General features: G+C 38.4%; 1 protein-coding gene, 2 non-coding genes and 1 pseudogene across 3 annotated transcripts in view; all 4 read left to right on the top strand.

Moving 5' to 3' along the window:
- The window catches only part of CEP295 (centrosomal protein 295), a 47,427-nt gene that overhangs the window by 17,103 nt on the left and 3,377 nt on the right, over window positions 1-26,947 (top strand). The window contains exons 10-23 of the mRNA XM_036260111.1: window positions 1,631-1,855; window positions 4,792-4,881; window positions 5,030-5,133; window positions 6,880-7,017; window positions 7,426-7,523; window positions 7,794-11,115; window positions 12,151-12,298; window positions 12,456-12,602; window positions 17,009-17,161; window positions 20,718-20,821; window positions 21,337-21,436; window positions 22,975-23,114; window positions 24,966-25,146; window positions 25,999-26,657. Coding sequence (XP_036116004.1) covers window positions 1,631-1,855; window positions 4,792-4,881; window positions 5,030-5,133; window positions 6,880-7,017; window positions 7,426-7,523; window positions 7,794-11,115; window positions 12,151-12,298; window positions 12,456-12,602; window positions 17,009-17,161; window positions 20,718-20,821; window positions 21,337-21,436; window positions 22,975-23,114; window positions 24,966-25,146; window positions 25,999-26,657 — 5,609 coding nt within the window. The remainder of the gene's footprint in view (window positions 1-1,630; window positions 1,856-4,791; window positions 4,882-5,029; window positions 5,134-6,879; window positions 7,018-7,425; window positions 7,524-7,793; window positions 11,116-12,150; window positions 12,299-12,455; window positions 12,603-17,008; window positions 17,162-20,717; window positions 20,822-21,336; window positions 21,437-22,974; window positions 23,115-24,965; window positions 25,147-25,998; window positions 26,658-26,947) is intronic.
- Window positions 20,948-21,027, top strand: LOC118629176. Its single transcript, XR_004959417.1, has one exon. It is a non-coding gene; the product is annotated as a small nucleolar RNA U2-19 (small nucleolar RNA).
- LOC118629175 lies at window positions 21,181-21,250 on the top strand. The gene has a single exon (XR_004959415.1). It is a non-coding gene; the product is annotated as a small nucleolar RNA U2-30 (small nucleolar RNA).
- Window positions 22,125-22,291, top strand: LOC118629208 (annotated as a pseudogene).

Raw genomic sequence — 26,947 nt, 5'->3', positions numbered from 1 at the left:
ATCAAATCCTCTTCATTTTGACCTCTGTTTACCCTCCCTCCCACATCTACAAGTATGGCCTTTGTTCAAAACCACTTAAACTTTCTCATCATTTCCACCCTGCACTGTAGATAGGTAGCCCTTTGGGCTTCCAACTTTATGTGGGTCTCCTGTTAGATCCACATAAGAACTCTAGGCTTTATTCCTGCCCCTAGGCCCACACTGCTGTCCAAACCAAGTGTAAGGTTATTGTAGTTTGGCACAACTTCAGAGGATGGATGTACTTACCTTTCAGAATTCCCACTTAAGCTTCATTTCTGGCCTCTGCAGAATCTTTTATTTCCTTGCCAGATCAGCAGTGCCTTTAAGAAGATACTTTACTGTTTCATCCACCTCTTTTAGTTGTTTTCATTGGGAATATCTTCAGGTCTGTAGTTTCTCAGGTTGCAACGCTTGCCTTATCTAAAGGGACAGTTGTCTTCAGCTCTTGCTGATTCCATTTGGGATTGCTGGCTTAGTGTTGCCAACTCTTGATTTTTCAAAAGAACCTAGGAATACTCTTGTTTTTAAGGTTCTTATTTTTAAATATTGGCAGTTACTTTATTTCTTAAAAGTGAGTGAGTCACAGACTAGTACTGAGTAAAAGAAGCCAGGCAGAAAGAATGCCTGAGTATAATTCCATATGTATATGAAGTTAAAGGGAAAAATAGGCAAAACTAATCTGATCTCAGGGTAGAATAATGGTTATCTTTAGGGGTGTATTGCCTGGAAGGGGCATGAAGGAGTTTTCTAGGTGCTAGAAATGTTTCACGTAACTATCTGGATGGTGTTACATAGACAAATGTAAAATTCACCAAGCTGAACACTTAGGTTTTGTATACTTTATTGTTTGTAAGTTATAACTCAGAAAGTTTAAAAAAAAAAAGTGGGTCAGACAAAACTTCAGTCTCCCAGTTTTCATCCTCCATAGATTTCTGAAATTTTATTAAGTCAGAGAACTGTATTTGAAACACAGTTCTGTCACTTTAGAGAACTATTAGTATTATACTGAGTTTTGGCATTGTACTATCAGCCCGTGTAGAAGGATGTTTTGAGGAAACAACTTAAGAATTTAACTATAGGGATCTCTTTATGATGATGTGGGAGAATTTTTCCCAGATGGTACCAGGAATGATTTGGGAACACTTGATTTGTTTTTAAGATTATAGCAAGTAATGTTTTTCGCTGTAGTCTACCAAGTACAGAGTCATAGTTGGGACCCTTCTTTTGCAGAGAGTGTAGAACCTTACAGCATATATTTTCAATGTTAATGTCACAAATTAAGAGCTGTGCATTTTATCACCATTTAGTAAGCAGAATAAACATGTTCCTGATATGTTTTCAAGCTTCAAATTTGTGTTGAATGCATATTGTTGGGAAATGCTTTAATTTTGGTGTCTTCATTTAAATTTAAGTTTAAAAAAATCTGTGATTGGATTTGACTAACATTGTACATACTGTTAAGTTATAAATAGTGAGGAAAACAAAGTTGTGGTTTGTTTTAGCTAGTAGTTGGAGCCGTAACTATGCCTACAGATAGAATTATTTACCAGGTATATAATAGGTGCTGAATACGTTCTTTTTGTTTGTTTTGTTTTGTTTTGTTTTTCAGTTCCCTTGGCAATGAAGACCCAGGAGCTTCCTTCAAAAATTCTTTTTAAAAAATTATTAAATAAGATCCGAAACCAAAAATCTCTCTGGACAATTAAATCCACGTCTGAGGATGAAAGTGAAATGATTACTACTGTTAGTGAAACTGAGAGTAGTAAAGCACCAGCAACTGAGTCAGAAACCACGGCTATTGAAGAGGGCACGTTATCCTCTGGGCAGGAGCAAGGTGGGTCTGTCCAGGAGTCTCATTCTGTAGTTGGTACACCCTTTCTCAGTTACTGAAAAATATGCTCATGCCTGAAAAAAATCAAAGAGTAGAGGTTAAAAGCAAGAAACATTTTAGAGCCTATAATGCTGCTACTTAAAGGCAATGAATATTTAAAGACCTTTAGTGACTCTCCTTCCAGACCACTTTCATTATAGTAATATTACATCTATATCTATATCTATCTATCTATCTATAGATAGATAGATAGATAGATAAAATCCAATGTAGTTGATGAACCAAAATTAATCAGTTTCCTGTTGTTGAGACGTTTGGGCTATTTCTAATTTTTCTTGTTACATCTTATGCTGCATTGAGCATTTATCAAAGTCTTTACCCATATTTGTAATTGTTTCCTTAAGAACAACTCCTGAAAGAATTAAAGGAGATGGACATTTGAACAGCTTTTGAGTGTACCATGTTGTGGGCTTATACTTAGAATTTTATCTTCTGGATATTTTTTTAAAATGCGATTGGGTTTATATGACAATGGATTTTGCCTCAAGTACAACTGGAAGCCTTCTTCACTTAACCTCTTGAGCCTGCCCACTCTTGGTTTTTCCATCTCACTGGCTTCTCCTTCATGGTTTCCTTTGCTGCTTACCCTGCTCCCTACAACCACTAGTCATTGCCCCAGAGCTTGTTTCTCAAATCTTTTCTCTTTGTATCAACACTTCCTAGTTGATCTCTGAAGTCCTGATTTACCATCTATGTACTGATGGCTTCCAAGGGTGTCATTCTAGGCTTGGCCTCTCCTTGGAACTCCACTCATTTAAATGTCTATTTGATATCTTCCGTGTATAGCTAATCACACCTTAAACTTTCCCAAACCTGAACTCTTGATGTCCCCTTCCACCCTCACCTGCTTTTTCTACAGTCTTCTATATTTCAATAAGTGGTAGTAAAATTGTCTTTCTCAAGCCAAAAAGCTAGTTATTCTGGTCCCTCTCTTTTATATCCTACATCTGAACCATTAGCAAATCCTGTTGGTCCTACCCTCAACATGTATTCAGAGGTCAGCCATTTCTCACCACCTACCATCCTACTTTAATCCATGTTCATTCTCTAGTGTAGATCCTTGTAATGAATTCTCAATTGGTCCTTTATTTTCCGTTTTTGTACCTCCCTACTACGTTCTCTTCCCAGGCTCATCCTGTTAAAATGCACATCAGCTCATATTATTCCTCTGCAGGAAGCCTTCCAACAACTGCCTGTTTCACTCAGTAAAAACCAAAGTGCTTATAGTGGCATCAAAGCCTTATCAAAGTCTGCACACACGTCCCTCCCCCATCATTTCTCTCACCCTCACTCTCTGACTTCTGTTGCTATACCTCCCCCAACCAGAGGCTCTGGCTTCCTTGGTATTCGTAACACAGCAAAGATGACTCACATGGTCTTTGCAGTTGCTGGTCTTTCTGGCTAGAGCACTCTTGGATATTCTGATGACTTACTCTCTCCCTTCCTTCAGATATTGGCTCAGATACCACTTTCTCAGTATGGCTTTCTATTACCACTCTATGTAAATCGGCAAGCTTCTACCTGCCCCTCCTTCACTCCCTATCTCCTTTACTCTGTTTATTCTCTATATCTCTCATCAACATCTGATGGACCATACGTTTACTTTTTTGTTTATTTGTTTCTTATCTTGATACTTATCCTGAGTACCCTCCAATCCCACAATATAACCTCCATGAGGGTAAGAACTTGATTTTGTTCATTGCTGTATCCCAGAGCCTAGACTAGTGCCTTGTACATAAAAGGTGCTCAGTTAATATTTGTTCAGTTCAGTGAATAGCTTAAAACAAGAAGGGTAAGTTTGGAAGTCAGACATATATATAATAAAGCCACGGGTATGAAATACTCTTAGGAAAAGAATTCAGTGAGAAGAGGGCTTATAAGACCATGAGGGACTCCAGCTTTTAGAAGATGGCTAGAGAACAGCAAAGGCAATACAAAGGAGTGGCCAACAAAGTTGTAATAGAAGGGGGCTCTCATTTCAATTCACAAGCAGGTGGTTTTGAAAAAGCCCCGTATGGGTAGGCTTTTCTCTAGTCTCCTGTGGCTTCTTTTTTCTCCTTGTTTATACCCATGTACATTGTTCCTCTTTCAGTTTCCTGAATGAGACAAATTGTTTTCATCCTCACAGGCTGTTAATACCTGCTTATCAGGCTGATTCTTCCTTACCTTTCAGGTGTCCGCTTGTCGTTTCCTAAGAGAAACCTTATTCAAGCCCCTAGTCTAATTCAGATTCCCCTGTAATACTGTACTGCAAAACCTTTTATTTCTCTTATACAGTACTTATCATAGTTTCTAATTTTATGTATTTTTTCTAGGATAATTATAATGTTCCCCACTCACCCTGTAAAACCTCCTTGAGGCCATTTCTTATTTACCACAGTGTCCCCAACATGCAGCACTTCATTAGGTACTGAATGAGTAAGTGTGTGAATGAATGAATGCTTGACGCAGGTTTCTGGCTACCGTGATATGATTGCTTAACTTTCTTCTCTGCTCTGGTTTCATAAATAATAAAAATTGTAATGTCTAAATCTGTCAAAGATACATTTACATTTCTTTAGCTTCTCTTTTAAACTTTTGTGCCTTGCTTATTTTCCTTTTATGCTTTTCCATTGTGTTTGAAGATGTCAGCATGCCTTCTTAATGGTTCTCCTTCATTTTTTCCTTTTTGTTTACAATTTTAGTCTTCCATCTGTCTTCTTAAATTAGGCTCTAGTTTAATGTATAAAATATATGGTCATCTGGAAGGTTACTGGATCTTAAATAAGACATTCAAGTGAACCAAGATTGAATTGTTAATTTGAAGGCAGATTTTTGTTACTTCGTTAAGATTTAAGCTTAACAGTGATAATATATTCATAATAATGTATCTATTACAGTTGAAAGCGATATGCTGACAATTGACTCTGGACCACTTACTAGTGAAGATCAACCAATTTCATGTGATGCAGACTCTAAAAAAGAACAAGGTATTTCTTTTTATTTACATCCTCAAATTAAACTTGCTTGGCTCTTCAAATCCTTTCCTAATAAAATTATGTGTAATGAATGAATCATTAGAGTGGTGTCAAAATTCTAAGTTATTAAAACTAATTTTTGTTTTGGGGACCCTCTTAGAAATAAATGAGACCCAGCCTTGCACAGCTGTAGCTCAGAGTTCAGTTCTACTGCATCCTCAAGAAGAAGCAGCCAGAATTAGAATGGCAGCAAGACAGAAACAGGTAATTTGAAATTTTTATTTTAAAGGTTTTTTTTTTTTCTTCTCCTAGGTACTATAATTTTGTTTGGCAAGTGACGTTTGTCTTACTGTCTGGCTACATTTGATACCATTTACTATATATTGACTTACACATTCAGCTGGTAGAAGGCACCTCATCCTCATATGTACTACTCATTTGACTTTTACAGCTTCTGCTTTGTATTTTATACCTTTATATATTTATTATCTTCCCTATAAAATTTACCAATCTTTTAAAGTTGGAGACTTTTTAAAAAATTTAATTTATTCTACATAATTTCTAGTGCAATGCCTTATGCATAGTAAGTGTTCAGTTTATTTGAACTCATTTATTTGTTGAATAAATGAGTCCCTGTCAAAATGTTGGATACTCAGCCAGGCTTTGTAATCTTTAAAGTTTTTTTGAAAAGTAGTATTTCAGAAGAAAAATTTAAATTCAACCTCCTTAACTATGATTTTGGTCCCATATACTTCAGTAAAAGATTTTTTTAAATACAAATTACATTGAAAGAGGCTGGTTATTACTAAGCCAGTCAGTTTATAATCATTTTTATAAAAAATATAGCTGGAAAGGTAAATTCTATGAGCCAGTGTTTCTTTTCAGATAAATGTTATTTCATCAATATTCTAAAGCAGTGTTGTCCAATAGAACTTCCTGTGGTAATGAAAATGTTCCATAGCTGTGTCTAGTATGGTAGCTGCTAGCTCCATGGGCTGTTAAATACTTGACATATGACTGGTGTAATGAAGGAACTGAATTTTAAATTCTATTTAATTTGAATTAATTTACATAGTCACATGTAGCTAGTGACTTCTGTATTGATAATGCTGTTCTGGAGGTACTACGGAACTGTAAACAGCTAAATTCTGTGGCTCCTATCAGAGGGAAAGAAAGAAAGATGAAAATAGGAACTCAGTATAGCCTGATTAATTGTTGATATTAACTATTGCCTGTGTAGAAATAGGTACAGCTTCATATTGAGTCATATTTTTGTTTTGAAAACAAGATCATCTTTTGTTACCTCTTATAAAAAAAGTGTTCCTCTTAGTAAAACTTCATATACATTCGTTTTCCTATTTGTTCAGTAAATATTATGTATCAGAGACTTCACTGGGTGCTACATTAAGCTGGCAGCCAGACTAGTTCAGTCCCTGTCCTCATGAAATGTAGTCACTGACATATGTTCTTATTACTTGGATGTGTGTGTATGCTGGTGTAATATTAGAGTTTAGGTGTCAGCCCTGTGCCATTGTCTGACCATCTGTTTCTCACTGCATTACTATTTGGCTTCTAGATAACTGCACCCCTTTATGGATATGCTTGAGAAATCACAGTTGATTTGGGGAGGCCTTGACATTTGATTTCTTTGTCATTTCTTACTGAGCACGTTAACGATGTGAATACAGAATTTGGCTGAGCATTGTTTGCTACTTCTCTGGTGGTGGGTCTTTAGTGGTGGTCAAGGTTTCCCTGTACTCCTAGGAAATAGAATAGTGTGTTTCTTTTTTCTTTTTTCTGCCTCTTTTTAAATTCCCTTTTTCTCCTTGCCTCTTCTCCCCATCTCACTTCTTTCTTCCTTCTGGGAGAGGAGGCAATACCAGATAATCTTCTAGGATAATTGGTAGTGTTGATGATAATACCTGTTCCTTTTCAATGTAATTGATACTGTAAGCTTTTCTTTTGTGTGAGTTTGTTGTTAATAGATCGATAGTTTTTTTTGTTACTTAGATAATGGAAATAGAAGAGCAGAAGCAAAAGCAATTGGAATTACTTGAACAAATTGAACAACAGAAGTTAAGATTAGAAACTGATTGCTTCAGGGCTCAGCTGGAAGAAGAAAAAAGGAAAAAAACTCAACAAACTGAGGTAGGATATGGGAAAATATCTCTATATAGGTCACTGGGGGATAAGAAAATATAAACAGTCTTAGCATTTAGAAAAGTAAAATGCATTTCTAATTCGTATTTGGTAATTTTTATTTTAATAATGCACACACGTGTGCACACACACACACCAAGTTTATACAAACCTAATGGCTTTCATCTTTTAGATGCCAGTGTATGTGACTATAATTTGCATGTAATGGGTATGTTGAGTTCTTGGACTTGGTTGGCACTAAAAGAGAATGATGGATGGCTTTGTTTCTTTGTTTCAGTCTTTTTTATAAAAATAAATAAAGCTATATGAAAGTTAATTATAGAACTTCAGTTCATATTAAATACTTGAGCACTTGTTTCCGGATTTGCCTTTTAATTAGTAGCTTTGTCTTATTAGGTTGGCACTGCTCCAGCATCATGCTCCGTGAGTACTGATGAAGATAGTCATAGACAGATGATTCGCAACTATCAGCATCAGCTTTTACAGCAAAAGAGGTATTGGCTAGGGTACAATTCATGTGTTATAGTGTGTGGCTACATCTTCAGGGTTTATTATTTATATGAAAATCTGATCAGAATTCCCTTAGCGTTATGGCATATATATTTCTCTATGGGCAGTGTGAAAACATTGTTTCTTTTCCACTGTGGTTCTGGCCAGTCCTAGATTGCTATTGAATTTAATGTTATCGATATTTGAGAATATAGGGCTTTTTTTTTTTTTAATTAAAAAATAAGACTTTGTTTTTGTGTTTATTTTTTTTGTAGGTTTCATAGACAGTCTGTTGAAATAGCCAAGAAACAATTACTTGAATATCAGACTATATTAAAAGGAAAGTACCCATCCATGTCAGCTGCATCATTAATAACTGATTCTGTTGTATCTGTCCCACCATGGAAATCTGAAAGACCCACTTTTATATCAGAACATTGGCATCAAGGTCAGAGACCCAAGTTGAGTCCTCACAAATATCAATCTATACAACCCATACAGATACCCAGAGTAGAACAGCCATATTTTCAGGTTCCAAGACAAAATCATTTTCCACAAAGACAAGTAGAAACAACAGAAACAGATGTTTTAGCCAAGAAATGTTTGGAATCACAAGAACAGCCAAAGCTGTTTTCACAGACTGAAATACAGCAGAGAGACTGTACATCTGTTCCTAAAGATTCTCAAATATTTTCAAGGGCTTTATCACATGATAGGCCACTGGTATTGCAGCATGCTAGTGAAGTAACTAGAACTTTAGACTCCCAGCAGATGTTCTTAGAGAACAATGAAAATACATTTTCTGAGCCTACTGAACCTTCTTCATTCTTACCACTGGTTGCTAAACATTCTTTTAGTTCTCTGCCTGGTAAAGTTGAATCTGGAAAAATCCAGGAACCCTTTTCAGCCATGAGCAAAAGTGTAGTCTCTGTAAGCCATTCTGCAATCAGCCAAATGCACGCTAAGCCTTTGCCACCCTCAGAGAACATCACAGCTCAGCAATGTAATTTGAAGGTTCTCCAAGAGCAATTAGACCTACATAAGGAAGTTCTTCGGTCCAGACAGGAAGCCCAGGAACAGTTGCTTTTGGGCAAACAAAAAGAATTGGAAGGACAAACTGGCATCTCTGTGTTTCTTCCATCAGTACCTCTCGATTCGTTTGTTTCACTGCCTTCTGCCAAAGCTCAATCTGGGAGAATCCAGGAATCTTCTTCATCCAAGAATGATACCACAGTTTCTGCAGGCCATCCTGAGGTTCCACAACCGCAGGATAGGCCTTTGAGTTTTTCACAGCAAGATCATTTTAAATTTCTTAAGGAACAGTTAAATATTCAGAGGGACGGCCTTCAGGCCAGGCGGGAAGCCCAGGAAGTATTACGTGTAGATGAACAGAGTGAGCTGGATGGAAGTGTATGGGCTGAACAGACTGAGCCACCTTCTCTTCCATCTCAGGTAGCTCAGCATACATTTACTTCATTAGTTTCTGCTGGTACCCAGTCTGGAAAAATCCAGGAGCAGTATTCATCTAAGAGTAAGGAGGGGCTTCTCTCAAGCCAATCTGAAATCCCCAAATCTCAGGATGGCTCGTTGAGTTTCCTGCAGCAGTTCCTACCTTTACATGATAGCTTGAAGTTGCTCCAGGAGCAGCTGACTGCACAGAGGAATGCTCTTCAGGCCAGGCATGAAGCCCAGATGGAGTTACTTTTACACAGACAAAGGGGTTTGGGGAGCACTAAGTTGGGACAGATGAGTTTTTCATTCCCACCAACAGTTGCTCAGCGTTCCGTTGCTTTGCAAACTTCTGCTAAAACAGAGACTGAAAGAATTCAGAACCTTTATTTGTCTGACAAGGAGAGTGCTATCCCCGCAAATCACTCAGTAATCCCGACATTTAGGGATGCGTCTCTCAGTTTTCCAGAGCATAGCTTGCCACAGCAAGAAAATTTGACAACACTCCAAGAACAGTCACATATTCAGAGGACTATAATTGGTGCTAAACAAGAAGCTCAGGAATTTGTACACAATCAAAGGGAATTAGATAAAGGAATTTCTTCCGAACAGACTGGCTCCTCTTTATCCTTATCCCGGGTAGCTGAATCTGAAAAACGCTGTGAATTCCTGTCAAGTGACAGTGTGGGTCCCTTAAGCCATTCCAATATCCCAAGATTTCATGAAAGATGTCTGAGATCTTCACAAGGAAATTTGGAGGAACACCAAGAATGGCTAGACACACAGGAGGCCCTTCGCTTTAGCCAGAAAACCCAAGGAAATATATCTTCTAAACAAACTGGTCCCTCCTCATTCGTACCCCAGTTAGGACAGCTTTCATTTACTCCATTACCTTTTGAATCTGGTACAACCCAAGAACCTCTTTCAACAGAGAGTGACGGTAAACTTCCTTTAGGCCATTTTCAGATCCCACAGTTGCAGGATAGGCTTTTGAGGATATCACAACTTATCCAGCCTCAACAAGATCATTTGAAGGCACTTCAAGAACGGTTAGCTGCACAAAGGGAAGCCATTGTTCAGTCTAGACAGGAAGCCCAGACCGAACATAAAGAGAGTGAGCCAAGGGAAGGACTATCTCCTGAGCAGATTGGCACCTCTTCCTTCTTACCCCTACGTGTACAACATCCATTTGCTTCATTACCTCTTAGTAAATCTGATAGAATCCAAGAAACTTGCCCAATTAAGAATGATAATATAGCCTCCTCACATTCTGAGATACCAAGATTGCCTGATCGTCTTTTGGGCTTATCGCAGCCTGTTTTATCTCCACAAGTTATGTTGCCCGTGCAAAATAAATTTGAGGAAAAGGTATCTTCTGAACATTTTATTCAACCTCACCATCATGATTTGGTGGTACTTCAGCAGCAGTTAGATATGCAGAAGGAAGCCATTCGGTTTAGACAGGAAGTCCAAGAAGAATTCCTTTCACGAAGACTAAGTAAATTGGAGAAAGGGGTATCATCTGAACAGGTTAGCTCCTCTTCAGCCTTATCTCAGGTAGCACTGCCTCTTGACTCTGAAAGAATCCGAAAGTCTTTTCCAACCCAAAGTATCAATACAACTCCCCTAAGTCATCCTGTAGTCCCCAGATCACAGGATAGGCTTTTGAGTTTCTCACAGCCTGTTCTGCCTCAGCAAGTTCATATGACAGCACACTTGGACTTGCAAAGGGACGTGGTGCGCTCTGGTGAGAAGGCCCAGGAAGAACTGCTTTTAACCAAAAGAAGTGAGTTGATTGAAAGTGAATCTTCTGAGCACATGGTTCCCTCTTTGTTACTACCCAAGGAAAGAGAGCCTTCATTTATTCCACTACCTTTTGCTGAAGTTAAATATAAAGACATTTGTGAATTGGATTCATCCAAGAATGAACATGCAGTTCCTTCAAGCAGTTCTATGATCCCAGAATTTCAGCATAGACTTTTGAGTTTTTCACAGCCTAACTTGGCTCAGCAAGATAACTTGGGACTTCAGAAGCCGTTGGATCTACAAAAAGCCCAGGAAGAGCTGCTACTACAGAGACAAACAGCATTGCAGCAGCAGATACAGAAACACCAAGAGACTTTGAAGGATTTCTTTAAAGATAGTCAGGTATGTATTAAACTTGAGTGTCTAAGAATTAAACAGTGGAGTTAACCCAAGTCAGACAAGCTAAATGTTTTCATTTTAGGCCTAAATAAGTTCTTTGTTATTGAGAATAAGCAGCTTGACCTTCACTGCTTTAATTTTCTACCTTAAACAATATGGAAATAAAAATATAAATGTTGCCTTACCCGGTGTTTATAAGGTTAATAGTTATTTGAAGCCCAACTAATTTCAGCCAGTAGTTTGATACAACCAAATGCAAACACTTTTAAAAATGTAGATTGCCATTTAAAGTTTTATTATAAAGGATTTTGAGCTTACCAGAAGATTAAATTGTAAAATAACTGGTTAACAGATTTTCTCTTCTACAAATAGCAGACCTTGTGTTTCTATGTAGCACTGTTTTTGACATTAGTATGTAAATCAAAATCAGTTCCTCTTTTTCCTTAAATGACAATATTAACGCCTGTTGTAAAATTGGCATGATTTCAGGCTGATGGACAACTGGACCTGCAGCTTGTCACTGAATTATAGAGAAGAATGGCACGGCCATGCAGACATTCATAGTTTCTCTGTATGGGGGAGAGAAGACTATATTCTCCTAAATATGAATGTGTCCATTTTACTTTAAAAGGCTATTTTCTAAATTTATGACTTGGCCTATGTAGAAGTCTGTAAATCTTTGATGTTCAGAAAAAGCTTGAGCTGAGTCTGTGAGAAATTGAGTCCTAGGAATTTACTAGTCATCTGAAGGAAAAGTAATGGGAAAAGAAAGCAGAGAGGGATACTCAAAGTCTCTTATTGAAATGTACAGTGGAGGCTAAGTTTTTAGGTCGAAGGCTGTGAGTGGTTATACCTTCCAGTGGAAATATACCACCCTTTCAGTATTAGAGGTCTTTCTCATTTTTTGTATGTGGATAAAGTTGTAATAGTGTGGTTGATGGAACTGTTTATTTGGTTGAGGTTCTAGTTTAAGAGGGAGATATAAATCTAATGATTCCTTATCCTGTCATTCTCACCCTCTTCTGTCCACTGTGTCAGACAAGTAAACCCAGTCTTGAAAATGACTTAAAACCCCAGATGTTCAGAGAGTGGCTTCCTCATCTCCAAGGCCACAGAAGAGACGATCATGGAAACATTAGTCCTGCGGATAGGAGCAACTCTGATGATAATCAGCTGCTTTCAGAAGGTAGTAGTACCAAGAGGAGTGTTAATATAATTGGATTTTATTGTAATTATGCTGCTGATTATTCTTTGCTTCCACTTCCTGCAACTTGCTGGTTAAAGAGAAATTTGTAGTATGTTATTAGATTATATTCTGCCTAACTTTATTATTGACTTGATAGGTGAGCATCTGAATAAACAACTGGGTAGGAGAGTCTCAAAGCCACCTGTAGCAAAAGTTAAGTGTGGATTGGACTTGAACCAACATGAACTTAGTGCTATACAAGAGGTAGAATCACCAGCAGCAAGTGGCAGACCGTCATTACTAGGTAAACAGATGGTTTGATAAAAATACATTTTTAAAAATAATTTGCTAGTTTTTTGAGGATGCTAATTATTTGTTGTTGAAGAAGCCTGGCTGTGAGTACTTGTGGAAAGAAAAAAAATGATTTATATAAACAGTATATAAAATTTAGACTTAAAGAAATGTGGCATTAGGTGACTATTTTTTCTTATATATGGATTAAAATTAATTTACTTTAGACAAAAATTCTTTACTATCCCATATTGACACTCTTACTTTCCTCTGCTTCCTTTAATGTCTGCTTTCTAAACCTGTTTCTTTCTTAGTTTTTTTCTCTTCCCTTGTTGCTTTTCTACTTCCGTACCTTCATTTTTCTTTTTCTCTAGCTTTTATAGGATAAGTATTATGCTTAAAATCCTGGCTCTAAGGATAGTTAGCTATATGTCTTCACTGTACTTCTTCCTAAAACCAGTTATCTAGAAAAAGTCCTCTCTGAGATACTTAGTAAATAGCCCTATTTGAATTTCATAATTATTTTTAGATTTCAGACTCACCAGATAGTTTTCCTGATCAAATTAAAGTAGATCCTTTTTTAGGATAGAAATTAGCTTTGTCAAAAGAAAGGCATGTGGAAGTATAATGTTAATATTAATTATTTTGCTCTTTAGCCATAAAGTATTGTATTTTTGTTTCTGGTTGAAAGAATTAAGGTAGAGATTGAGAGTAATTCTTAAACATTAATCTTACTGCTTTCTTATTATGTCTTATGGAACTTAAAACATAGAGTAATGATTTTATTTACTACTAGGTTTTGGAAGTTTTCCTTCTGTTTTGCACTATTTGGCAAGCCATGACTTCAGGGACTGATGCTTTTTCTAATTCAAAATGAACATTGGGAAATTCTCACCATTGACTCCTGTAACTGATTATTGTTTCATGTTTCGTAATGGCTTCACGTCTAAAAGGGAAAGCTTTTTACTCTTCCCTCACCTCCACCTCCTCATCCTTCAGCCTTCTTTTTTCAGTGAATAGTACCCAGGTGTATGTTTTGACACTCCCCTGTCTACCTCTCTGACACCAGTTTATCTCAGTTCCGTTAGGTCAGCTCTGGCCCCTGTCCACTTCTTTCCATTCCCACTGCCACTCATTTAATTCAGGCCCTCATTTCTTTCTTGAACGGCTGCCACACGTCCCAGTGTCTCCCTGGTTCCAGTCTAGCTTTAGTTCATTTTCCCATGATATATTCAGAGTAATCTCCCTGTATTCCCCCTATTTAAACTCATCAGTGGTTTCACCTTGATTCAAGGAATAAGTTCCAATTAAGTTGTGTCCCTAGCTTCACCTACCAGGCCCTTCATGATCTTGTTCCTGTCTTCGGGGTTGGCTTATGCCACTTGTCCAGTAAGCTTTTCCTGAACTGTTAAGTATTTCTCTCATGTGTTCTTTGGAAACTTTCATTAATAGCCTTTATCACACCACTTTAGGTAATACTTACAAGCAAAGAGTTTAAAAAGGCAAAGAGGCCCTGGCTAGTTTGGCTCAGCAGTTAGAGCGTAGGCCCCGCAGAACAGAGCCCTAGTTTGGTTCCCACTAAGGGCACGTACCTCGGTTGCAGTTCGTCCCCAGCCCCGCTTGGGGTCTTGTGGGTGGCAACCAATGTGTCTCTCTCACATCGATGCTTCTCTCTCTCTCTTCTTCCCTCTCTCCCTCCCACCCTATCTGAAGATAAATGCAAAAATGTCCTCGGGTGAGGGGGGAAAAAGGCAGAGTACTGAAAGTTATGACATGGAACAGCATTTCTTCCTGCCCTACGCACCCCTCTCCTCTAGTCTACTCACCAGAAGCAGTCACTTTACAAGTCTGTTAGGCGTTTCTTTTTGCATTTACCTCCATAGTTGGCAGTGGATTTTAGCAAAATTCAAGCTAAGTTATCATCATGCTGATGTATATTTTACACTGCTGAGAAATTAATATACTGTGATTATATTTCCTATTTGTAAAATGTTTCCTATAGTAAATGGTCTCCTTTTTTCATTGTCTAAAGCTTCTGTTGAATGTCTATCTTCCCACACTAGTACTTCTATTAAATACCTGTAATACAAATTTGAGATCACACATTTTTCTCCTTGTGGAACACCTTATAGTTAGAAGTTGGACAACCTACATCATGCATTTTTAACAAGAGTATTATTGCCCCCAAAAGGGATGAAAATTGGTTCTTGGGGAGGTGAAAAAGTCTTAACTCCTTTTATATACCAAAGCACAGGAATATATAAAAAGATATATATATATAGTTATTAAAAGGTCATGGAGTTAGGAGGCAGTTTTTTTAAAAGCCTTAAAAAAAAATGCTCCTTATAGGTGGGTGATGATAAAAGTAATGTCAAAAACACAGATTTATATTGATCTTCCAATTTTCTGTAGTTCATTTCTTTTTCTTTTGGCTTCTACTTTTTGGGAGAATTTCCTTAACTTTTTTTCTAATATTTCTTAAGAAATTTTGAGTATCAAATTGTAGTTTGTGCCCTGGCCGGTTTGGCTCAGCGGTTAGAGCATCGGCCTGCGGTCCAGAGAGACCCGGGTTCGGTTCCCGCTAAGGGCATGTACCTCGGTTGCAGTTTGTCCCCGGCCCTGGTTGGTCATGTGGGTGGCAGCCACTCGATGTGTCCCTTTCACGTCGATGTTTCTCTCTCTCTCTCTCTCTCTCTCTCTCTCTCTCTCTCTCCTCTCTCTCCCTCCCACTCTATCTGAACAAAAAAATGGAAAAAAATGTCCTCGGGTGAGGACAAAAAAAAAAAATTGTAGTTTGTAAAACCTTGCTCTTTTACCTGATACTTTTTTATTTCCTTTTTCATAGCATTCTGCTATATTTTTTTTAATTCATCTTTATTATTGAATGTATTACAGATGTCTCCCCTTTTCTATTTTTTTGTGGATGCAAAACATTACTTTGTGTATTTATAGTTTGTATTTATGTTTGGGTTTCTGTATTTTTCTCTGTTTGAGTTCTTTTGTTTTTTGTTTTTTTCTGTCTCATATTTTAGAGGCTTTCTTTAAAACCTTGCATATTGGAGTGGGATGCTAAAAGGCCAATTGGGAATTCTATAGGTGTGGCCTTATGTACTGTTGAACTTCATTGGGAAAGGTGGCTTTTCACATGGAACCCTCAAGTTAGTATCTGTAGTTCTTTTCCCTAAGTCAGTTTATAGTTCAGTTTCTTCAAAGAAAGATCTTCCAAGCCTGATACAAGCCTGGCTGCTAGCTTACCTGGGGGATCTGGGTTGAAGATGCAGACTTTCTTTTAATTCTTTATATTTTGTAATGGTATTCTGTTTTCTTCCTTCCACCCTTCTGCCTTTCAGTGCCCGATCCCCTTGAATTCAGAATATATTGGATTCAGTTTCTCCAGAGAATAAACTGTGGTCTCTGGTGATAATGTTGAAGGACAAGGATGTCCCTAGATGGGAGTGATCTGTTCCAAGTACATAGTTTTTGTTTCTTACTGATTTTAGAAAGAAAGGGAGAGAGCGCAAGAGAGAGAGACAGAGGGAGAGAGAAAGAGAGGAAGGGAAATAGAGAAACATCAATCAGTTGCCTCCCGTGTGTACCTTGACTGGGGATCAAACCCGCAACCTGGTATGTTCCCTGTCCAGGAATCGAACCTGCGGTGTTTTGTGTACAGGATAATGCTCCAGCCAAATGAGTCACACAGGCCAGGGCCCAAGTATATAGTTTTAAGCATTCTCTCTGTTTTTAGTTCCCTGATACTTTCCTTTTGCAATACCTGGTACCTTTAATTACCAAATTTTGTGAGGTTCATAGTAAATTAGCTTCCACTTTTGGGACTCTCCCATTCCTTTGTTTGATTGGTTGTTTTTATCTTTGTATCAAAGTATAAAATTCAGAGAAATGCATATATCATAGGTGTTTATTTCAGTGATTATCACTATAATAACCACCCCCATGTACACCTCCCTGGTCAAGAACTCGAATGTTAGAGAACTCCATAAATCCTTCCTTGGTACCCTCTCAATTACTGTCTTCTCAGTTCTCCCCAGTTAAGCCTCTGTCTTGATTTCTTATATATACCACAGATTAGCTGTGACTATTTTTAAACTTTATATTATGAAAGTATATTTTATCTTATAGTACTATTAATGCTTAGTAAAGTCTCCAGGCATTTTTCTTGTGATTCAGTGCTAAAGCATTATCTGGTATTAAGTAGGTGTATTATTAAAAACTCGGTAAAGTTGAAGTAAAATAATTTAAAGTCCTGTGTTAATGATAACTGGTTATTATTTTCTTGCTACATAGATCAAATCTTTAACTGTTTATAGAGTTTTGCCCCATAATCTAAATTGCCATTTTAGTTTTGGCTAGCACAAGAAACTTAAGTGGGGGTTGAATGAGTTCGTTGTTTTTCCCTTCCAGGTAAACCAGATTTTTATCAAGACAGAGACCCCCTGAGGGTCTCTGTAAGTCGAGAACAAAGTTTCCTTGGGACCCCATTGGACCATGATTCATTTGCTCACCCTCATCCGATTGCCCAGGAGAATGCCTGTGGTGATGATTCTGATAAAGCAGGTGAGAGGTAAAGAAATTGAAGGTGGAGTTGCTGTGCCCCGGGGTGTGTGGACAAAATATATTTATTGTAGTGTTATTTGTAATGAAAAATGGTAAGTAACTTCAGTGGCTGTTGGGAATAGAATCATTATGGTGTGCCCATACTGTGTGGTTCTGTGTAGTGTTAAATAATGTTAAATGACACGGGGAAAATCTGTGTTCATGCATTGCAAATTGCCTGGATGATAATCACCAAAGGGTTGGTGCAACTTTTTTTAGAGACTGGGTTTCACTTTCTATTTTATATATTCATCTATAGATTTTTTTTAAAAAATAAGAAATATGTATTCTGTGCAGAAAAAGTTGAGGGAAGTGAAGTTTATTTAAAGAATGATTTTGGCCCAGCTGGTGTGGCTCAGTTGGTTGAGCATCAACCCATGCACCAAGAGGTCACTGGTTCAATTCCTAGTCAGAGCACATACCCAGGTTGTGAACCCGATCCACAGTTGGGGTCATGCAGGAGGCAGCCATTCGATGTTCTTTCTCATCAATGTTTTTCTCTCTCCCTCTCCCTCTCTCTTTAAAATCAATAAAGGAAAAAAATTTAAAAAAAAAAAAATGATTTTACTTTTTTTTTTCCTGTACGTGCCCCTAGCAGGAACCAAACCCGGGACCCTGGTCCGCAGGCCGATGCCCCAAACGCTGAGCCAAACCGGCCAGGGCTGATTTTGCTTTTCAGTTGTTTCACTAAATAATTGCTAGTAGGAAGTATTTGAACATATGAGGTTGTTATAGTTGGCAGCCTCTACAAATTTTGTGTTTATCCCTGTTAATAACAATTCACATTTAATTAAGTACTGTTAAATAATATCTTTAAAAAATTCTATATGAGGCTTTCTAAATAAACTATTTTGTTTACTTTTAAATATTTGGAAAATAAAGAGGGCTATAAGGAAAAAACATTAAATTACTTCATTGTGCCACCCAAAGATAGCCAGTGTTAATTTCCTCGCTTTTGAATTTGTGCACATATGTAACAAGCAGTTTTACATTTATGTTATGCTTACTGACCATACAAAGCATAGTTCTAGTACTGCTTTATTAGTTCTAAAGTACCTTTTAAGTTGTTGCCTTTTCTAACCAGATTTCTTTTTGTTTTAGCTGTCACATATACTTGAGTGATTATCTTAGTTGCATTTATAGAATAGAGTAACAGATGAGAGAGACCTATTCCTTTTTGAGAGTTTATAGAAAAATTGTCGTTAGCATCTTTTTTTTTTAAATTGGAGATTGAAATAACTGCAGAGAATATAATTTCCATGAATTGTATATAGTTTTTGACACATAAAACTTTATTATGCAATTATTTTAGATTTAGCTAAAGGACAGTTGTATTTCCTTTTTATTCTACCCATTGATACCCTCTAGCCAAAGACCACCTGGAGCACACCTGTAGTTGAACAAAACTGGGTTTTCTTTTGTTTGTTTTTAATCCTCACCCGAGAATATTTCTCCATTTATCTTTATGATTATTATTATTATTATCGAAAGTATTACAGATGTCCCCTTTTTTTTTCCCATTGACCCCCCCCCCCCCTCCTTTCCAATCCCACCCTCTTCCTGCCTTCCCCAGCCTAGTGTCCATGTCATTTGGTTGTGTATATATGCATATAAGTTCTTTGGTTTATCTCTTCCCACACACCCCCACCCCCACCCCTCAGGTTTGTCAGTCTGTTCCCTACTTCTTCGATTTTGGATCTCTTTTGGTTGACAGCTTATTTTGTTCATTATGTTCCACAAATAAGTGAGATCATGTGGTACTTGTCTTTATCTGATTGGCTTATTTCGCTTAGCATAATACTCTCCAGGTCCCTACATGTCATCTCAAAGGATGAGAGATCTCTCTTTCTTCCATTGTGTAAATGTACCACAGCTTTTTTGTTCTGTTTTTTTTAATCCTCACCTGAGGATATTTCTCCATTTTTCTTCAGATTGGGAGGGAGGAGGAGAAAGAGAAAAACATCAACATGAGAGAGATATAAATTGGTTGCCTCTCACAAAACCCCGACCAGGGCTGGGCACCTAACCACAACCAAGGTACATGCCCTTGACCAGAATCAAACTTGAGACCCTTTGGTCTGCAGGCTGATGCTCTAACCACTGTGAAAAACGGCCAGAGCCAAAAAAGTAAGGTAGAGATGTCTCAATAAGAAGAAATTAGAAAGGATTTGCTGGGCCCTGGCTGGGTAGCTCAGTTAAGAGTGTCGTCCCAATATGCCAAGAGTGTGGGTTTGATCCCCATCAGAACACATACAAGAATCAATCAATAAATGCATAAATAAGTGGAACAACAAATCGATGTTGCTCTTTCCCCCTCCCTCCTTCTTTCACTTTCCCTTGCTCCCTTCTCTCAAATCAGTTAAAAAAGATTTACTGTAAGATTTGAGCTTCTATTAGGTGATTATGGGGAGGAGTCAAGGAAATAAGGCTTTGATTATTAGTATTGGTATTATCAGGGAGCAGGATGATTCTATTTTGGGGTACCTAAAAGTTCTCATTTAGGAGATATGATTAACAGAGTGAGGCTAATTAGCCAGGATGAGTTGCTTGGTCATGTTTGTGGTCTGGGCTGTATTCATGATTTTATCTCTGTTCAGAAATGAGTGAGGGCAGTCTCATTTTTGTCTTGATCCATGATGGTCACAGAGTGGCATTTTCTGATGTTGATGTTCTGTGGAATTGTTCATGTGTAACAGAAGAACACCAGGGTCTGGCTGACAGTGCCAGATCAGTGCCTGGCTCCCAGGCTGCCTTTCTCCTCATAATTTTCCCCAGATTTGTATTGTTCTGTCTTAGAAGTTTTGTTACTTCTCCATTCCCTACCTACCACTTTATTCAGGTCCTCATCACCTCCTTTCTTTCTTCGTAGCTTTTTAGGTGGTATCACTAACTTCAAGCTCTGTACACCTTGGTTTTGTAGAACGGCAGGAAATGGTGCTTTGCTTCTGAAGGAAAGCAAGAAAGGTTGCCTTCCTCATAGCATGGAAAGATTGCTCTGTTTAAGGCCTTGCTTTCGTGATGTTACTTCCCCTTTTTAGGAACCTCCTAATGGGTTTCTACTCCCACTGAACCATTTCCAAACCTATGAAAGTTATTTCTCTTCCAACTACTTTCAGGAACCTGTTCACTGAGTTGTTCAATGTCTTAAATAACTGACCTTGCTCCTTTATCTCATTTTTATTTTTAACTTCTTACCACTACTCAAATGCTCCCTTGTTCTCATCTCTCCTCTGGGAGAATCTTCTTGGTAGATTGCAGAGCTCTCTTCAAAAAGGTTTTACTCATAAATAACAATGACAGCTACAGTTTTCCAGGGAAAAAGTATATCATGCTGATTAGTAAATGTTTGAATAATAAAATGTTGTTTTCTTTTTCTGTTTTGTTTTTGTTTTTAATCTAAGATAAGGCGATTTCACGAAGCAAAACATGAAAGAAAATTTTAGGAAAGCAGGAAATGATACCCTCTGGTGCTAAGAATTTGATTTGTCATAATCCAAATCTTTTTTCCCCATTTCAGTCACGATCGAGGAGGCTGTGCTTGAGGACCCTGCCGTGTTAAGTTATGCTGTGGACAAAGAAGAGCACATGTATCTGCGTCCAGCTGGGAAGCCAGAGAATGAGGTTGGCAATGTCTTAGTGTGCACTACATTGTTAGAGCTGTTGGGCTCTATGTGCTCTTTCGTGTAGTTCACAGCAGTTGTGAAATATTGAAGTGTGTGTTCTCTGAGATCTGCTCCTACTGAAGTGGATCAGTGATGAAAATAGCCAAATCTGAGCATCGGAAGACCTTCCAGTCTACCTGATGCATGATCTCTGTAGTTCTGAGAAGCAAAAGCATAAAATAATTTAAAATTGTGTGTGTGTGTGTGTGTGTGTGTGTGTGTGTGTGTGTAAGGGTGACAGTGGATAACTGAGGTCTTGCAGATGGGTGAATGATATTTGTGGGGGTGGGGAACGTGTGTGAAAGGCTGATCAGTTCTGAGCAATGATGAAAAGCTTTAATCACTGACCTTTGTAATTATGAAGGTTTCTACACTTGATCTGAGCTCAGAATTGATAACTGCTGATATTGGTGATTTGCGTTTTTTCTAGATATTACTTCCTACATTGTGGTCTGATGTTTTCCTTAATTTTAGGCTGAAGCACAAGAGATTTATCCTGAGCCATTATCTTCAATAACTATTTCTACTGGGAGTTTAAGTAACGAAAACACAGATTTGAGCTTTACAGATCCAGGTAATAATGTCAAACTATCTGTAAATAAACTGAAAGCCCAGCACCAGTTCAGTTGCAGTACAGTGATGGGAGCAAGCATTGCTTTTCACGTTGTGCTGAGAGGGATTTTTTTAAGTCACAGAAGTAAAAGTTGTTATGCCTCATGGAATATTGGACAGTATGATATTCTAAACATGACTGGAAATCAGGTTTGCAGACACTTAGGATGCTCTGTGGGTCCCCACAATGCTGTGAGAAGTATCTGCTATGTTACATTTTCCCATTCAGTGGGAAGTTATCTGAGCAAATTGCTTGGTTGCACTGATCCCTTATCAATATATATTGCTATGCCTCTCACCAAAATTTGTCTCTAAGGAAGTACCAAACTATTAAATATTTTCATTAATCTCAACTTCCGGAGTCATTTTCAGAGCCTGTGAACCATAGGGAACAAGAATCTACTGCTGGCAAAGGAGAGCAGTTAGTTTAAGTTCTACATTTCCTCCATCACACGTTATTTATCAAAGGCGGGATTCTTGGGATGCTTATCAACCTCTGTTGCCTGCAGTGGAAAAATTTATGTCTGGTCAAGCACACATTGAGCAGACAATAGACAAGTACATAAATGAAGCAGATTTGATGACCCAAAAAACAGACTTGCGGGGTAAAATTATTTTGGACAAATACTTTTATATAAACTACAACTTTTATCGCTTCTTGGCCTTTTGGCTAAGATCAAGTATAGTATCTGTTCTTATCAGTTTAATATAAACTATAACTTTTAAATTTTCATCCCTTTTAGGTTTGAGTAGTGATTGAATTCCATGTTTTTTTTCATGGCCTACTGCAGCGCAGTTATGCGATGGACAACTGTGAGGGCATTGAGTGAGAAGAGGGGACTTGGAACCACTTAGACTCACTGATGAACATGTAGAGGATGAGTTCAGGACATCCTCCTTTACCTTTGCAGAGTTATCTATAACAGCTTGAGGGCAGTACGTGTTGACAATATTGAGAACAAGAACTCAGGAAGAGGGATCTTAGAGATTAAATGAGATAATGTACATAAATACAACATCTGGCCCATAGTTAACACTCAGCTTTTCTTTTTTTAATCATTGACCTGAAATGAGCTAGGTGAGAATGACAGAGCTTGTAGCAAAGCAGTGATCACAGTGGACTCTTACTCTTTTTTTTTCTTTGGTACGTGCCTCTAGCGGGAACCGAACCCAGGACTCTCTGGTCCGCAGGCCGACGCTCCAACCGCTGAGCCTAACCGGTCAGGGCTGGACTCTTACTCTTAATTAAACTTATAAAACTTTGGGCCTGGTAGAAAGGAAGACATATTTGTGAAAGGTTTTTGTCATTGAGAGTGTACCCACTTTTTGTATAATGTGATGATAGGACCTAGTTTGAAAACATCTGTTAGTAATGAAAAAAATGGGATGTTGTTGAATAGGATTTACCTAAAAATAAGCTTTTAAAAATATATTCTTAGTACTACTTTTCTAGACCTTATTTTTAAAATGAATTCATCTTTTTTCTCAAAATTCCAACAGTTGATCTTGACTTTCCAGAACTAGAATACATTTTTCCAAACTTGCATCATCAGCTGTTTAAACCCTTAGAACCACAGCCAGATTTTGATATGTCATCATTATCCTCTGGGATTTCTCAAGAGAGCAGAGACTTTTACCAGGTATGTTAAAGTAGATACTTCATTTCACTGAATTTCCAAGAACAGTTTGTCAAATTTTCTTCTGTTAGAATAGCACAATGGTGGTTAATGTTGGTTGCCAATTAGAATCATATGGGAAGTTTTTAAAAATCCCAGTGCCCAGACTGTACCCCATACCAATTAAATCAGAATCTCTAGAAGTGCTCAGACCCAAGATTCAAACCTGGGTCTTTCTACTTCCATATCCTGATATCCAGATGTCAAGATAATTCCTGCTTATCAGAAATTGATCTCATCATGTCCTAAACTCAATCTGGTTAATTTGTAATCTGTGTGTGTGTGTGTGTGTGTGTGTGTTTTTAATCCATAAATAATTATGTTTTAAATTAGAATGGAGAGGTGGAGATGGAAAAAAATTTCAGGGGACAAAGACAAGCAAAAAGGAGAAAATGAAATCCTCCAATAGTTTCACCACTTGTACTACAGAGAGCATATTCTTTTGTTTGCTTTTCTATAAAAATGTATTATCAGGTGAGGTGGGGATTAGCTCTGGGGGACCCAAAATATCCTCCTGAGGAAGGAATTGGGGCGAGGCTTGGAATTGAGAGGAGGGGAGAGAGTTTCCGCTCTTGGGTGTATAATCAGAGAAGGTTCTGGTGTGAGCATCAGAAACTCAAGTGAAGAGTATTTTTCGAAGGCCAGTGGAAGCCTACGTAATTGATGAAAGACACACCGAGCAGGCTTGGGTCAGCCAGAATTAAGGGAACTCTGAGGACCAAGAACCAGGGGGTAGGCAAAGCAGTCATTTAACAGGGACAGAGCTGGGGATGATATCAATAACCCCACAACTGCAGTTGCCACAAAAAGAATGGCCAGAATCCATTCCCTTGTCCTTGCCAGAGTCAGTGTCCTTGGAAAGAGCAGTTTGGGTCATGTGTCTTCACTGATTCACCAGGTGAGGAGAGGAGGGGGCTGACCCTCTTGACTTAAACCAGATGAAAGTAGCAGTGCCAGGAAGGAGCCAAGAATGACTGCTTGCCCCAAAGACAGTTGGGGAGAGGTAGTTTCCCTTAATGAAACTGGGGTGCTTTAGGAGTGGAATGGGTGCTGTACAGTCCCAATCCGAGAGCTACCAACTAGTCAGCCTAGAGAGAGCCAGCGCTTGGGGGCTGCTGCTTCTAGGGATGTATGTATGTGAGTCAGGAGTCTTGATCCTTGGTCCCAGCTTGGCCATTAGCTTGCTGTGAGACCTTGAGCAAGTTGCTGGAGCTCCCTGAGCCCCATATCCCTTATCAGGAAAATAACCTCTGCACTGCCCACATCAGGGTCTGCTCACTGGTTTGAATGAAGTTAAGGTTCTAGAAACCAGGCCAGCCCTGCTTAGCTTCTGAGATCAGATGAGACTGGGCACGTTCGGAGTGGTGTGGCTGTAGACCCTGGAGTTCATTTGGTTAGAGTGTTGTCCTGATATGCTGGGGTTGTGGGTTCAGTCCCTGGTCAGGTCACATTCAACTGATGGATGCATGAATGGCTTGGGCTCCGGCAGAGGGAGGGCAGACTGGACTGAAACTGTGCGGAGAGACTTGGAATTTGGAGGGCACGGGGAGTTTTTGCTGAATCACTCCCTCATAGGACAGTAGCCATCTTACTTAGAGCCCCAGAGCCCTGGGGAGCTGTAATTTGTTCTTTAAATAATCTCTTAAGACTTCTTTTTTCTATTGATTGATATAGAAGAATTGGGTTTGAATGAGCAAATTATTAGTGTAACAGTAAAATGGCAGTTAAGGAAGACTAATTCAAAGGAACATGATTATTGACTCAACCTGTAACACATAATCAGCACTTCAGCATTTCCCTGTTGTTTTCCATCAGGGCTCAGATGCTTCATGTGAAAGCCACCATGCGACTGTGTGCTCCAAAAGTACGGTTTCTTTCACAGCACTGAGGAGGGCCAGCCTGCACTCTCCTCTGCACACAAGCCTGGATCAGCAGCCTGACCCGCACCTGACTCACAATGCAGCTCTGAGTTTTGGCACAGAAAATATTTTTGAGGGTATGTATGATTAAATTAGAAAGAGTTTAAAACCCTGTACCAGCGGTTCTCAAACTGTGGGTCGCGACTCCTTTGGGGGTCGAACGATCCTTTAACAGGGGTCACCTAAGACCATCGGAAAACACGTATTTCTGATGGCGATTCATCACAGTAGCAAATTACAGTTATGAAGTAGCAACGAAAATAATTTTATGGTTGGGGGTTACCACAACATTTGGAACTGTGTTAAAGGGAACTAGGAAGGTTGAGAACCACTGCCTATGTTTTTCTTCTTCATTGTTTTCGTCCATTTTTCTTGGAAATTGTACCTAGAAGTTTGTCTCCATTTCTGTCTTCACACCTCTGCCCCCAGTGTCACAGTTCTGTTTCTTTGCGTATTCATTTCAGTAACAGAGATTATGTATGCTCATTTGGTAATTCTCACAGTAGTGAATTTGATCAAAGAAGAAAAGTTCTGCTTCTTGCTCAGCTTCCCTACCTCAACACTTATAGTCATCAGTTTAAGTATCCTTCTAAAACTTTTTGTACAAATTTTATATATACAGAAATACACACAAAGGGAAAATCTTACTGTGTCGAATAGCCGTATTTTTTAAATTAAATAATACTAGGAGAGCTCTTCCTGCAAAAAAAACAATAATAATAATGGGAGAAAATGCATGATGTGCTCAGTAGTTACTTGAAAATCACTTTAGGTTTTTTAGGTTTCTCTTCATATTTACATATATCAACTTTCTCTACTAAAATTATAGGAACTAAACTTTGCAATATATTCAAAATATTTGGGACTGTATCTGTATTCAAGTTTTTAACATATGATGATTAACTGATTTCTTAAACTTCTTATTGCAGGATCTGAACAATCTTTTCAACAGCTTCTGCCAGAATTTTCTTCACAGGAGGGGAGCCAGCATGCTGATCTACCAACTATTTTTAGCATTGAAGCAAGAGATTCTTCCCAAGGCATGGAAAATCAGTACTCCTCTGACCCAACTGAAATATTACAAAATAAGGGGGGAAATGTTCATTTCCAGCTCTCTATAGGAAATTTGAAAAGTTCAATCTTCACTCCATCTACTGAGGCTAATGTATTTCATCAGTTAAATTTACAGCATAGCACTCCATGTGGTTCTACTTCTAGTGAGTACTCAGTGAAAGACAGATTAGAAGGCCAAAAAGAAAAACTGGGCTTTGAAGAACTATCAGAAAGAGGGGTTGATGAAGTGTTACAAAGTCAAGGACTTACTGAAGAGGAAAAAAATGGAACCTGTGGAGTTTTCCGTGTAAATCCACATGTACCCGAAATTGACTCACAGTTATGTATAAGAACAGTGGAGATGGGAACTTCCGTTCAGATACCATATTCATTAACTATTCAGAATGAAAAATATTTTGAGAACTCAGCTAAAGCAGAAACTCCAAAAATGATACCAACCCTGTCTCGGCCATCACAATCAGAGTTCTTTTTCAGTTCTGGATCATTATCACTACAGAGCTCTATTCCCATCTGGGTGAGTGAAATCTGTGTTGTATAAATAGCATTTAGAGTGGTTTTCAAGGAAGACTTTTTTTTTTTTTAATGTTTCCATTGATTTTCTGAGAAAGGAAGGGAGAGATAGAAACATTAATTCGTTGCCTTCTGCACGCCTCCTACTGGGGATTGAGCCCACAACCTGGGCATGTGCCTTGATGGGGAATCTAACCAGGACCTCTCAGTCCATGGGATGACACTCAATCCACTGAGCCACACTGGCCAGGCAAGTCTTCTTTTTAATATTTGTGTGTTTATTTTGTTAAGATA

Source organism: Molossus molossus, unplaced genomic scaffold, assembly GCF_014108415.1.
Source record: "Molossus molossus isolate mMolMol1 unplaced genomic scaffold, mMolMol1.p scaffold_m16_p_13, whole genome shotgun sequence".
NCBI lineage: Eukaryota > Metazoa > Chordata > Mammalia > Chiroptera > Molossidae > Molossus > Molossus molossus.
Note: the sequence above shows the minus strand (reverse complement) of the source record. Positions and strands in the feature narration are given on the sequence as shown.